Source organism: Myotis brandtii, unplaced genomic scaffold, assembly GCF_000412655.1.
Source record: "Myotis brandtii unplaced genomic scaffold, ASM41265v1 scaffold383, whole genome shotgun sequence".
Classification (NCBI taxonomy): Eukaryota; Metazoa; Chordata; class Mammalia; order Chiroptera; family Vespertilionidae; genus Myotis; species Myotis brandtii.
In genome coordinates, this window is record NW_005364711.1 from 221910 (window position 1) to 236288 (window position 14379).

Consider the following 14379-nt stretch of genomic DNA (forward strand, 5'->3'; position numbering starts at 1 on the left):
CCCCCCCCCCCCCCCCCCATTGACCTCTTCCAGCCTGCCCTCGCCCTGACCTGAAATATTAATGTTAAATTTTTGAGTCGGTGATAGAATGTGCCTAAATCATATAGCTTCAGCCAAATACTTGAGTGAAAATAACATCTTTGTGACATACTTCTGTCTGGTCTTCTAAGCAACAGGACAGTAGTCACGTTTCCTCGAAATCTGAACCCACGGGTGTCAAACTCCAAACTTTGTTGGAAAAAATCCAGCCTCTGAAGGAAGTTCAACAGGACCAGCATTTGGAGGCACCAGAAGAGCAGTCGAAAGGCCCCTCACCTCCCTGAAGAACTTGTATACCACGTGTACTGACATCCAAACTGTGCTCACTGGATGAATGTTGAACTATTTTCAACAGTTAAGCTGTGTAAATGTTTCTGGATCTCGAAGGCCTTATGTTTGCCGTCTTTTAGTTCCTGTTGCTAGGTTGTCATAAAGCTCAGTATCATGCTTTGAAAGAAGCAGTTATGTGAACTTTTATGTTAGGACGCTCTTCAATAAAGAATTCCTTAGCTGCTTATAATGTAAATTTACTTTAACATTGTAAATAGCACCAGGAAACCTTTATAAGCGCAGTTTGAATGGGACTCATTCTGAGCAGGTTTGCTTGGGTTTTGGTGTTAACATGTGGCTGGCGCCCTGGCTGGTACAGCGCCATTGGGCATCATTCTGCACATGGAAAGCTTGGCAGTGTGATTCCCGATCAGGGCTCGATCCCCGGGATCCTAGGGGGTGTGCAGAAGGCAGCCGTTCCATGTGTTGCTCTCACATCGATGTTTCTCTCCCTCTCCCTTCCTCTCTCACAAAAAATTAATAAAAAAATCTTTAAAAAAACATGTGGGCTGGCTGTTTCTTATTCTCTGGTATGTTTCTCTTCTCTGGACCCATCAGACTTTTACTTATACATATAATGTGGCTCCTTGGTCAGTTGTTTCTATGTGCAGGTACTCTTTGTACTTGCTGCTTATGGAACTATTGACCTTCAACTTGAGAGGCCAACCTGACTTATGCTTTTCGGTAAGAGTGAGAACCGATCAGTGAAAATAGCCAAAGGCCAAAACTATAACTTTAATCTCATGGATTGGCTCTGCTGGAGACAATTAGCACAGGCCTACACATAGTAGGCTTTGTTGAATGAGTGAATAATTACATCCAGCTCAAGACTGAATCCAGATGCATCTCTTGGATTGCCAAGAGGGAGCCAGCCAATTCAGATGATGCTCTCCACCGGCCTCCCTGGTGTCAAGGAGCCCGGCTGGTGTGCCTCGGTGGTTGAGTGTTGACCCATGAACCCGGTTGGGACACATACCTGGGTTTTGGGCTCAATCCCTGGTGGGGGGCGTGCAGGAGGCAGCTGATCGATGATTTTCTCAGATCATTGATTTTTTTATCTTCCTCTGAAAAAATAAAGAATAGTAAGTGGCATATTGCTCTGAGATTGTCCCCTTTGCATTTGTGATGAAGCTGAGTAGGAAAAGTGGTTTTCAGCTACTGGTAATAAACTGCTTCAGAAATTTCTTATTTTAAAACCTGTTTAGATTTTCTACCCTGTGTTCTTTGTGTACAGTCACTTCTGTCTCCTAGTAGACGAAGGGTGGGGCACACATCTCAGCCTGTACCCCTCCTGGCACATGGTGCTCAGATAATGGAAGGTGAGTGACTACGTTAGGCAAAAGCACTTCTCAGCCATATGCTTCCCCCACTGCCCCTTCCCCAACCTTTATCTCTGCAATTCTTGCTTTGGGAATGCTTGTTTTAGGTGGGGCAGCACATTTCACCCATTCGACAGCAGGCAACCATTGGTTTCAATGCCAGGCCAGACCTTGGGAGGAGGACTTAGCAGGTGGAGGAGATGGTTCTGTTCAGAGGAACAGTCAGGGGTCACTCATTACTTCTCTAAACTTGATGTTTCTGGGGCCTAATGGGCAGTTTCTTATTTTTTAAATTAACCAATACCATTTGTAACAATATCAATAGGAAATATATAAGAATAAATCTGAGAAATGTACAGTGAAAAGTACAAAACATTAAAAGACAATTAAAAAACAATAAAGGGCAGTTTCTCCATAATGTTGAAGTTTTAAAAAGCTATTTGTTGCATAATTCTTCAAAAATTATACATGTAATGGTTCAAAATTTAAAGGCGACAGCCTGTCCCCCAGCCACCCATTTTTTTCTTCCCTAAGGCCACTGCTATCACCATTTCCTTTTCAGAAATATTTTGGGCATACACACGGGGACACTATGCATACTGTCCTATACCTTGCTTTTCCACTTAATTTGTCTCAGAGATCCTTTGTGTGGACCAATCAGAGCCCAGTTGACAAAAGCGTTGTTTTTATATTTTCTTGTGCTGCAAATAGGCTGGTATAGCTGTGGGGTGCATTCTTAGTGGTATTGCTGGGTCAAGAGATAGCTCATCTTCAATTTTGTTATTACCCTCCATGGAAACTGTTCACTTAGCCTCCCACCAGCCGTGAATGAAAATGCCCACTCACCAGGATCTTGTTAAGCCAGACGGACTCACGAGGAAGGCCTGGGCCTGGTAGAAGGGGAGAGACCAACCCTTACTAGTAGAGCAAACCTTCTTTTGTTGAATCCCAGTGACCGAAGCCCAGTGAACGGTGTGAAGTCACTTGGGGAATTCAGAACTCTTCCTACTGTTGGTCCCGGACTCTTGTTTGGAGGTGGAACCTCATTCTTGCCTTTAAGGAGCTTAACGTCTAACTGGGAGGACCAGCGTGACTTTCAAAATAATAAGATGAACAGGAATCCTTATAATCATGAGAGTATGGTGGAGAGTCAGGAGGAGAGATCGGCCATGGACTAGTCTGGGGACACTGCACGGAGAGCCTTGAAGGGGAGGCGAAATTTGGGGGTTTGAAGTGGCGTGTGTGGCTACTGCTGCCAGGAGCAACCCCCTGCCACCACTGTGCCTTCACTGTCCTTTTCAAATGGTATCTCCGCTCAGAAGTTTTACCTAATGTTCACATCACGTCTCGAGCCCCTTCCAGACTGCAGCCGGCACACCTGGCCCACTGTTTGGACTCCTGCCCGATTTACCTGGTCTTCGTTCCAGAGATGTAGCTACTCTCTCCCACGTCAGTGTCAACAAGGGCAGAAGTTCTTACCCACTGAGCCCACTGAGGCATGGCACAGCCTTTCAGGAGTAGGCCCTCCACGCGGGTTTGCTGAGCTGAAGGGCATGTGTCCTGGTTACAGTGAAATTTGCACAAGACGAGGCTGAAGATCTGGGTTCTAGTTCTGGCTACTCCATTTTTACTGGTTTGGCCTCGTGCCTGTCACAGTCTCTTGGGCTTCTAGTTAGTATCGTGAGAATTAATGGGTATAATGAATGCAAAGCCCACTTGTAAGATATGTGACAGGTGCTTTTTTGACGCTTGAGGAGGAGTGGAAAGCAGGTTTGTCCGGGTAGGATGGGATCTGATCATGGTGGCCTCAGAAACTCTACAGAGGAATTCAGCTGGGTATAAGAAAGTTTGAACAAGGAAGTACTGTCGTGAAAACTGTCAGATCAAAGGAAGATCTGCCCAGATGTGATATAAAGAATGTGGTTGGGGGAGTGGGCAACGAAGGTGGGAAGAAGAGAGTTTGTTCTCTGAGCAGCCATTCCAGTGGGAGACAGAGATTCCAAGGTTGTAAGCCTGAGTGACCAGCATCACTAACAAACAGGTGGGGAAGAGCTCCAGTACTTCACATACTGCGTTAGAGGTGACAGAGCAACGTTCCAGTGGCAGACAGTGAGATGGGTCAGGTGTTGGGAGAAGGGGAGGAAGCATTGGAGCCAGGAGAATGAATGAGCTGTCCAAGGGGAGTATAGAGAGACACAGATGTTGGGGCTGAGCCAGGTGAATGCTCTCAGTTAAAGGGCAGGAGGAATGAGAAAGCCAGCAAAGGGAACAGGTCCCACATCTTCCATCGTCTAAATGGCCAGGCCCATGTAAGTGGCCCTGGATTCTCCAGGTTTTAGAGAGTTCTCTTTTTGCTTTTGCTGGATAGACCTGACCCTTGATTTGTGTGTCCTTAAAAGGCAAGCCCAATTCTTTTTGTAATTTTGTATAATACTTAGTGTTCTCAGATAATGAAAATGTTATTACAGAAAAAAGATCGGTGCCTCCTAGGGATTCCTAATTTTGTTAAAATGATACCTTTCTCTAAGTAAATGATGGCTCACTACTTAAAAACATTCACTGGATTCTTTTTTTAAACAAAGTCATCCCAGTGGGATGACAAGATTTTCTCAGAGGCTCGCACGGGTGCCTGCCTCTGCTCTTGGGAATCCGGACGAGGCACACAGGAGTGCAAGGCCTCATCGTCCTTCCCAGCTCTCAGCTTTGACCATGCCTGACTCAGAACTGGGCTGGCAGTTCTCCTGCCTGCATAGGAGCTAAGGGTATGCGACATGACGTGGCTGCGATAGTTAACACAAGCTGGCCTCAGCTAGAGGACTGTAGAGCTAGGAACAAGAGAAGGTGAGTCATGTAAAGGGGTAGGGTTATTACTTTGTTCCTGGTCTCTGTGCTCCTGAACTCTATTCCAGAAGAGCCAAAAGGTGGAGGACCGACCAGCTAGTTTAGCTGTGTGTTTTGAGTCTTTGAGGGTGCTCAGCGAGATGGATGCTTGAGCAGGTTCAGTGAGCAACTTGGTTGAGGTCACCTTGGCTGATGGAGGAAGGGCACCTGCTCTCCTGTGGAAAAGACAAGAAATGGCTTTCATGTCACTGCTAGGGTAGCGCTCAGTGTGGCAGGCGGGTCTCTGATTGGATGAGCCCAGCCCTGGAGCAGCATCTGTGGAGATGCTGAGCCAGACAAGTGGTTATTGCTGCAGCACGAAGATGAAAAGGTTGCTAGGGGAAGGCAAAGGAGGCAGGAAGTTAAGTGTTATGTCCCCTACAAAATGTAGCAGCCACTGCCCCCTCCATCTGTGCAGATTACAGAGAGGGGATTCTTGTCGAATGCTAGCTGACAATGCAATCACATTTTGGGTCTAGTTTTACCCTCGATGGATGCTTTTACTGGACTGGGACTTAAATGTCAGTCACCTGACCTTCTAGTGGCTCAGTTCTTTTAATTAAAAGATGCTTCTAAGCACCATCCAGTAGTGGGCTCTTTATTATTTATCAAGCATTTTCCTCCCAGCAGTTAGTGAAAGGTCAGTGGCTTCAAGGGATGCTTTGTTTTTGGTGAGCAGCTCAGATGAAAAAGATAGACAATCAATTCCCGCTCCCTCCTGTTTGCTCTGGGGCAGGACACTGTGTAACAGTCGTTGTGGCATTTAGGATCGCAGGCTTCTGAAACATGCAGAAAAGTGCATGGGCATCCCTTGCTACTGAACATTTCTCCAAAAGTAAACACCAGGTCGTGATGATGGTTAATAATGAGGTATTGATTGTTTGAAAATGTCAGGGCCTGGGCCGTGGGCCCCAGCACCACTAGATGGCGCTGCACTATCACGCTGTTCAACCACAATAATTTTATTTCTTTGCCTCGGGGTACCTCGTCTTTCAAGGTTGGCGAGTGTCCTTGTAAAATAATGTTCTGGCTGAGACTTAGGAAACTGAGGTCCTGGAGTGTGTGGGATAGGGTAGAGATGGGAGCGGTTAGGCCGCAGGACAAATGACAAAGGCCTGGGGGTTAGGGGGGAAGGGAACCAGCCCTGTTTGCATCACAATATGAGCTGGAGAGGAAGGAGCTAACTGTGCTGAGCCCCTGGAGACTGCCCTGAGCAGTGTTTTCTTACCTTCCCTGGCAGTGACACACATCTGTGAATTTGCTGTGCAGGGCGGAGGGAGGGAGGCAGGGCGGAGTAGTGGAAAAAACCCAGGCCTTGGAGAGAACCCCCGATCGATTGCTTTGTCTTGTGACATTAGGTGAGTGAGTGAATAACTTGAGCCTCAATTTCCTTATCTGTAAAACCGGAACACCAACATCTACCTCACCAAGTTGTTTTATGGACTTAGTGAGAACATGAGCAAAATTCTTGGCACAAGCCAGTCTTTGCGCTCAGTGCTTGGAAGGGGTTCAGCAACTGTTGATACCCACGGGGTGGAGGCGAGTGTGCACTGGATTAAAGCAGAGAAGAAAGGAAAAACTGGTTCTGTGTACCTTTTTAGCAGTCACTAGTTTAACCAGTTACCTTTCTCATCCCCTCCCCCCAAGTAGTTGCTTTCTCCATTATCTTCCTCCAACCTTCTAGCACCAGAACAATCAATCAATCAAATTTTTTTTTTTAAAGACAAAAGAGGAAACTAAAGAACATCCTGGGAACTTGTTCATTATTGGAACTTACAATGCTGCTAGCTTTCACTGAAAAATTTGCTTTTATTTAGTTACTAGAGGCCTGGTGCACGACATTTGTGCCCTTGGGGGGGGCGGTCCCCTCAGCCTGGCCTGTGCCCTCTTGCAGTCTGGGACCCGTGGGGGATGTCTACCTGACAGCTTAGGCCTGTTCCCCGGGGTCCTTAGCGCTGCCACGGAGGCAGGAGAGGCTCCCGTCACTGCCGCTGTACTCACCAGCTGTGAGCCCAGCTTCTGGCTGAGCGGCTCCCTCTGTGGGAGCGCACTGACCACCAGGGGGCAGCTCTTGCATTGAGCATCTGCCCCCTGGTGGTCAGTGTGCGTCATAGCGACCAGTCGTTCGGCTGTTCAGTCGATTTGCATATTAGGGTTTTATTATATAGGATAGGATTTCTTAGGCAGATTGTGTGTGTGTGTGTGTGTGTGTGTGTGTGTGTAGAAACCAATCTATATATACAATAGAGAAATATGCTAATTAACCAAGACACCATAACAGGTTGACCAGACAGGAGGAGGTTGCGCGCGCAGCATTGGGGGTAGGGTGGCAGGGGCCTCCGCGTGCCTGTGCTGGGGGAGGGCCTATCAGCAGTGGCTGTGGCTGTGGGGCCCGGGGAACAAGGCAGGGCCGGACCTGCGACTCGAGGGTGGGCGGCGCTGCGTGATTTCGAATTGCGCACTGGGCTCCAAGTGTCTTCATAACATTCCTTCTGTCTCTTTCCTTCCTCATTGATGCCCTTCCTGCTCTCCTTATGGTAAACTTATCTCCTTTCTTCCTTCCGCCCTGCACCCCAGATTGTGGAGAGGAGAGAGAGGGTCACTACCTAGAGGCCCAATAAAGAAAATGGGTCCAACCTCAGAGACATTGTTCCTGGAACCCCGCAGCTGCTCAGCAATTGGGGCAGGAGTTTCTGGAACTCCCTCTGGTCCTCCTCCTTGTGAGGGGTGGGAGGGTGGGAGAGTGGTCTGGAGGGCCAGAAGGATCTATGCATGGCCTTCTCGCTGTCCTGTGCCTCTCTCATTCCAGTTGACCCTGGTCTGTCTGCAGGTGAACTGCCTCTGATCACATGGGAGGCTCACACCCTAAGCATGCTAAGGCTTATCTCCTGAATACTAACATGGAGAGAGGAACATCCTGAACTTTATCCCTAGCTTCCCCTGACTCCTGCCGAGTGAAGTAACAGCCCTGCTCCAGCTCAGCAGCGGGCCACAGCCTCCTCGCCCTTCAGGAACTCATCCCTTCTTCAGGCCTGGCTTCCCACTAAACCACACCCCTGCCCTGGCCTCTATGTCACTGATTCATCAAGGCTTCTAGCTCCCGAAGGGTATAATTCAGGGACAATGGCTGTGTTTCCAGTGCTGCTGGATCGTCCTTTGAGGATCCCATAGGCTGGGTCCTCCTTTTCAGCCTGGGGAAAGGGAGGGCTCCATACCTGCATCTGGCACACCTCGGTGAGGGTGCCTGAGTCCTGTCTCCTGGTTTCCCTGTCCAGTCATACCCTGCCTCTTGTTAGAACAAGAAAATTCCAGTTTAAATCCTAAGGTAAAGCTTGTTTTTGCCAACCCTGCCACATCCCTAACCTTCTTACTTTTGGATGTGAGAGAGGAGAAAGGGCGGTGGGAGACAGGCCAGATGGGTAGGAGGAGTCTGGGAACCTGAGCTGCAGACAGACACAGGGCACCAGAATGTTCTACAGTCCTGCACATGCTAGCCGTGTCTCGCCTGGCTTTCTGGGCAACTAGTTAACCTCCAATACAGCGTGTTCTCAAGATCACAACTGCTTATTCCTTCCCTTTTGATGACTGTAGTGTCTAGACTGGCTTCTTAAGCACTTTGAATACCCGTAAAGTCAAGAAGTTCAAATTTAGGAAAAATCTCATCTGCAGGACTTAGTTCCCGTGAGCTGTTGGCCACTTATGATGAATATTAATGAAAGACAGATGATAGATGCTTATTGCTCAGCTGACACGCATTGCTAAACCCCAAAGGGGTTAATTTAAGAGCTAAAGGACTCAAGTATACTTTACTGGCACGTTGAAGAGAATAAAACTTCCAGGGTATAATCAAGATTTCTTATATACAAGAACTCAAGGACCCATGGGCAATGTCTGCATTTAAGAAAAAAAAAAAAAAAGCTACCACCATTGCTTACTGACCTAAAAAATAGCTCCTTTAGCTGCTAACTGAGGTAGGCAATGGATGGAACAGTAGATGGAGCCCTGGATGAGGCTCCTGGAGACCCTGGTCCCAGCTCACCCACTAATTGGCTTTGTGACTTGGTTGTCATAACACCTTTCTAGCCATTTGTAACCTAAGGGGATTGAACTACAAGACCTCAGAGGTCCTATTCTTTGTGTCTACAGGTTCAAGAAGAGTGAAAGGGTATGGAGAGCAAGCACATTCCAAGACTTATTTAAAATCTCTCCACTTTTAAAATTTTGATAGTGGAACCACTCGTAAAAGTAGAGCAAATAAACTGGTCCTCCAGATGTTCTGATGTTCTTCATTTAGACTTAACCATTATTAATGTTTTGCCATATTTGCTCATCTGTATTTTTTTCTGAAGGATTTTAAAGCAGGTGTAGCTATGACTTCTCACCCAAGGCTTCAACCTGCTTCTCTGAAGAATAAGACCTTTTCTTACATCAACATAATACCATTAGAAAGTTTAACAAAATGGTAATGAACAGTAATTATGTAATATCACCTAATAACCAGTCCATATTCAAATTTCCCCAAAGTCCCCTAAACAGGCTCTCCACATCTTCCTGCCGCAGGCCTGTCCCTGGGGCCGACCACTGTTAACCATGTCAGTTTTTAGTGCTTCTGGTGATCACCTTCACACAAATAATCCCCACTTATACCATCATGCTTGTTTTACCAACTGCAGTCATTGTCTCTCGGCTTTCTGCTAAGGTTGATGAGGATTTAGCTAATTTAGATTCTCTCTCCCACTCTAGTTCCTCTGTGTAGTAATACTTATTGAGGTTCAGTTTTGGGTTGGGTTGTGTCGCCCCCAAAAGATATGCTGAAGTTCTAATTGAATGTGACCTTATTTGGCAATAGGGTCTTTGTAGATGTAATCAAGTTAAGATGAGGTCACACTGGATTAGCCTGGGCCCCTAATCCAGTAACTAAAGTCCTTAGAAAGAGAGACAGATTTGGAAACACACACACACACACACACACACACACACACACACACACAAAGATGGAAGACAGCCACGTGAAGACAGAGGCAGAGATTGGAGTCATCCAACCACAGTCATCTCCCTTTATCTGCGGGATATGTTCTAAGATCCCCAGTGGATGCCTGAAACCAAGGATAGTATCAAACCCTCTCTGTGCTGTTTTTTTCCTATACATACAGACCTATGGCAAAGTTTAGCTTATAAATTAGGCACACTAAGAGATGAACAACAGCTACTAATAATAAACAACAATCCTATATAATAAAAGCCCAGCGACCAAACAGCAGAACGACTAGAATGATCAGAGACCAGAACTACCAGCCCCTCGCCCAGGCTGGCCCCGCCCCCGCAGTGGGGACCCCCACCCCAATCGGGGACATGGCCGGCCTGCAAACCTCTCAAAGCCCCTTGCCCTGGCCAGCCCCTCCCCCCAGCGGGGACCCCCATCCTGAGGGCAGGCCAGCTGGCCCTCACCCATGCACCAGGCCTCTATCCTATATAATAAAAGGGTAATATGCAAATTGACCCTAACGGCAAACCACCAGAATGACTGCTGGACCAGTCACTATGAGGCACACTGACCACCTCTCAGTCCCTTTCCCTGGCTGGCAGGCTCCAACTGCCTGATGGCAAATGGGGAACCAGGGTTGGGTGGCGGGAGATGTGGGTGGCGCTAGGCCAAGGCCCCTGCCCCGCCAGTCGCCCCACACGCAGAGGGCAACCTGTGGCAGGGCTGGGTCAGCGAGTGGGTGGGAACAGCTGATCTCTCGGTCTCTTCCCCCGACTGTCAGGCATCGATCACCCGATGGCAAATGGGGGACCAGGGGTGGGTGGTGGCGGGGGGAAGGGCTGGTGTGGGCAGCTGGGAAAGATGGCTCTGATCACAGGTCAGGCTTAGGGACCCCTTGCATGAATTTTGTGTGCCGGGCCTCTAGTTATACTATAATAAAAGTGACGTGAATGTGGCATTATTAAGTAAAACAAAGGTTACCCGAACACAATCACTGCGATACCGAGACAGTGGACCTGATAACATGGATTCCAGACTTCTGGCCTCCAGAACTGTGAAGGAATAAATTACTCGATTTGTGGCGATTGGTTATGGCAGCCCTAGGGAGCTAGTATGGTTCCTCTGGAGCATTGCTGTGAGGGGAAAACTCAGTTTTCTACCTTCCTCTATAGGACTAATCCAGGCTTCCCTGCTGTGTGTTTCTCCCCTGTGAGTCTCCTTTACTGCTCACATACAACACTTTCCTTGCAGTCACCAGATGTGTGGGGATTTCCCCCCACAACAAGCACATTTCTGTGACACCAGCTGGGTATCCTACAATTTAATTCAGTTCTGACACCATCTATCCAGAGATCCTGCAGATTAAGGGCTCAGCCCCACAAGACTGCTCCCCCCCCCACCCCCAGATATGCACAGACACATTGTAGATGCCACTTGGAAGCCAAGGGCATCACTGGTGCTTTTGACCTGCAGGCTATAGGTCAGGGGTTCCACTGACCCCCTCCCTAGGTTCAGTTAATTTGCTGGAGCGGCTCACAGCACTCAGTTCATCTGTTTTCACTGCTGTATAGTATTCCACTGTAAGACTAGATAGATATTAGGTGGTGTTTAAGAGCATGGCCCTGGGGCCAGACTACCAGGGTTCAAACTCTAGCTCTGCCACTTACCACTAGTTCTGTGATGTTGGGCATATTACTTAACCTCTCTCTGCCTCAGTTTCCTCATATCCAAAATGGGGCTAATGATAGCTAATGAAGATTAAATAATTTAGTAGCCATAAAGCATTTAAAACATGCCCGGTGCATTGTTATACAATCAGAGAGCTGGCTATCATTGTTATATATTTACTAGAGCAGCAGCCGCCAACCTTTTGAATCTCACGAACCACCAGTGGTCCGTGGATCACCGGTTTGTGATCACTGCTCCAAAGGTTTCCTTAAATCAGTGGCTGCCAAGCTTTCAGACCTCACAGACCACCAGTTGGCGACTGCTGTACTAGAGGCCCAGTGCACGAATTCGTGCATGGATGGGGTTTGGCTGGCTGGCCCCAATGGGGGCCGATTGGGCCAGGCCAGTGGGGGGAAGGGGCAGGGCAGGGGACATGGGAGGTTGGTGGAGAGCAGGACCGAAGCGGGATGGTGGAACAGGTGAGCGGGCGGCGCCAGGCTAAGGTGGGTGTGAGCGAGGGCCCCGCACCGCCCCACCGGTCTCCATCTGTGGGTCAACCGGCGTGGCGATCAACGAGCGGGTGGTGCCAGGTCAAGGTAGGTGTGAGTGGGGGCCCCGATCGCCCCGCCCGTTGCTTCACAGATCAGCCCTGATCGCCAGCCAGGCCTAGGGACCCTACCTGTGCATGAATTTCGTGCACCAGACCTCTAGTACATACATAAAAATTAGGGCCCCACAGGATGAAGAACGCAATACACAAGGTCTGCCTGCTACCAGCCCTAGAACTACAGCTTTCCTGGCTCTTGGGATTTGTTAAAGTTGCTGTCAGTCGTGCCTGGCATTTGCCGAGTGCTTCCTATGTGATAGGTGCTCTACATACATGACCTTGTGCAATTTCACAGCAAGCCCATGAAATAGGGTTATTCCCAGAACCTTGATTCAAACAGGCAGTCGGATACCAGAAGTCTCTTGCTGTTGACCAGGGCCTCCTACAGGGCTGCCATGTGAGGTGGCGCGGCCTGCACGTTGCACAACTCTAGGAGGTACCGTTTGCACGGACTACAATGCAAAGGCGCCCCTTGGGGTTGTGCGGTGCCGTGGCCCTGGCCTTCTGCTAAGTCAGAGCCGAAAGAAAAATGCTTTCTGCCTATTTGACAGGCTGAGAGGGGTGGACTCCACTACCCACTGTGGGCCTTTCTGCTCTGGATTTATAGGCCTTTCTTAAGGTCATGGTTCTTCATATTTTAAAAGGCTATTGGCACGGGAGCCCTCCCACCTACATAAACATTTGTTTAGGGAGGGAGAGCCCAGCATGGCCCCGCGGGCTGACACCAGCCATGTAAGGGCACCGACTCAGCTGCTGCTCCTGGCTTTCCCCGTGGCCACCGCAGACTTATTGAGCAATATATTACGAGTGCGCCTCACTCTGATGATGTGTTATGGATAAATCATTAAGGAGGCAGCTCACTGCGGTGATGTATTGGTGTAATAGATCATCAGAGTGAAGTCTTCTGCCGACATACGGGCTGGCTCAAAGGGTGGTGTCATTCAGGGAAGAATTAGCCCAGCAGCAGATCTGGCTTAATTACAGGATAAAAGGTCTGTGAATGATAGGCTGAAGGCTGCGGCACCGGCATTTTGATTCCTGATGTAAAAATATAATTGGGCTTCCTGAGAGAATTTTTGATTATTTTCAAACAGCCTTCTGCTTTATCCCAACAGCAGGACCTGCCCCATGGCTGCGGGGCTATCTTATATCGGGGAGGATCTCCAGGCCCTGTCCACATCTGAATGATTGTCCTCCTTCCAATTTGTAGGTCACAGAACGAGTTAAAGGAGATAAAACCCAGGAGGCCTGCCTTTAAGTTCTTCAGAATGATGTCCTTAGCAGCCAGACCATCGGAATGGAGTGATTTATTCAAATCATCATTAACGGGGGGCATGGTTCTTGTCTAGGTCCGTGTGCATGTGTGGAGAAGAGGGGGCTGTCTGGTGAACATGTGTGCGTGTGTCTGAGGACATCAGCATCTTAGGGACAATAATAATCATCCTGTTTATCAGACGCTTAACATTGTGCTAAAGGCTCTGCATGTATTATTTAGTCTTATTGAATCCATACGACACCATTGTGAGACAGGCATTATTATTATTATTATTGTCATTTTCCAGCTGAGAAAACCAGCCAGGAGCTGGCATGATTGGCCAGGTTGTACAGCCGCTCTTGGCAGAGCCAGTGAGCCTGATACTGGGGTGACTCTTATGATCTTCCCTTCCCACCTCTAGGTCCCCCCTTCGTTTGAGGACCCTAACCCAGCCTTCTGTGGACTGCAGACCTCAGTGTGCACAGTTAAAGATATGTTTGATGAAAAATCTATTATTTTGTCTTAAGACACATAAATCAAACTTCAAGTATTAGTAGGCTCCCAAATTTGGTCTGAGTCGATTATTTCTTGAGAAACTTGTAGGATGAGACTTCTTAGCAATGACAGGCTAAACTCTTTGAACCAACTCTCCTACTGGAAACAACTATAAAAGCTGCATAAAATATTTTTTTAAATCTTCTAAAATAGTATGAAATTGCTGACAAGACAGTAAGAAATGACTAGGTCAACAGGCGAAGGAATAGGAACCAGAGAGGGGAATGAGCAGAGGCTGCTTTTGCCCCGAGGGCTACTGATCCCACGCTGTTCCGCCCCGCTGGGAAGAGGAGGCAGAATGGAAGCCAGGAGCCAGCCCAGGGAGGGAGGTCCTCGCTACAGTCAGTTGGGGCCCCGGGGCTACATCCTCAGAAGAGGGTGGCCTGGAAGTGGAGCAGCCTTCATGCAGAATTACAGCCCAGGTTCTGATGACCCAGCCTGTCCTGGTGCAGGAAACAGCAGGCTTTGGACTTGGGTTAGGGTGGGCCCAGGCTGGTATGGCTCCATTAGGGAAGCAGATCTCTGAGCACAGGTGCTTTCACATTAGGCCTCAGATTATTCCTATAAATAAAATAAATAAATCTCTAAGGCAGGGAGACTTCCTTTTTAATCAGAGGAGCTGTGATCTCAAGAGGGGGTACAAGTTTCCAATGTTTTTTCTCTCTCTGTCCTCCCACCTCTTGGTCCTGGACATGGGCACTGTTCTGAGACGTGTGCAGCAGACTTGGGGCAAATATTTTTA

The 14379-nt window shown here is 48.3% G+C and overlaps 1 protein-coding gene across 2 annotated transcripts in view; it reads left to right on the top strand.

The window, feature by feature from the left end:
• Positions 1 to 554, top strand: part of MRPS23 (mitochondrial ribosomal protein S23) — a 4516-nt gene extending 3962 nt beyond the window's left edge. Inside the window, exon 5 of one of the 2 annotated variants that reach the window (XM_014544829.1) lies at positions 177 to 554. In XM_014544829.1, the coding sequence (XP_014400315.1) occupies positions 177 to 323 (147 nt within the window). In that variant the 3' untranslated portion in view covers positions 324 to 554. Of the gene's footprint in view, positions 1 to 170 lie in introns of both variants that reach the window. The other variant, XM_014544828.1, reaches the window with a different exon arrangement.
• The last annotated feature ends 13825 nt before the right edge of the window (positions 555 to 14379 follow it).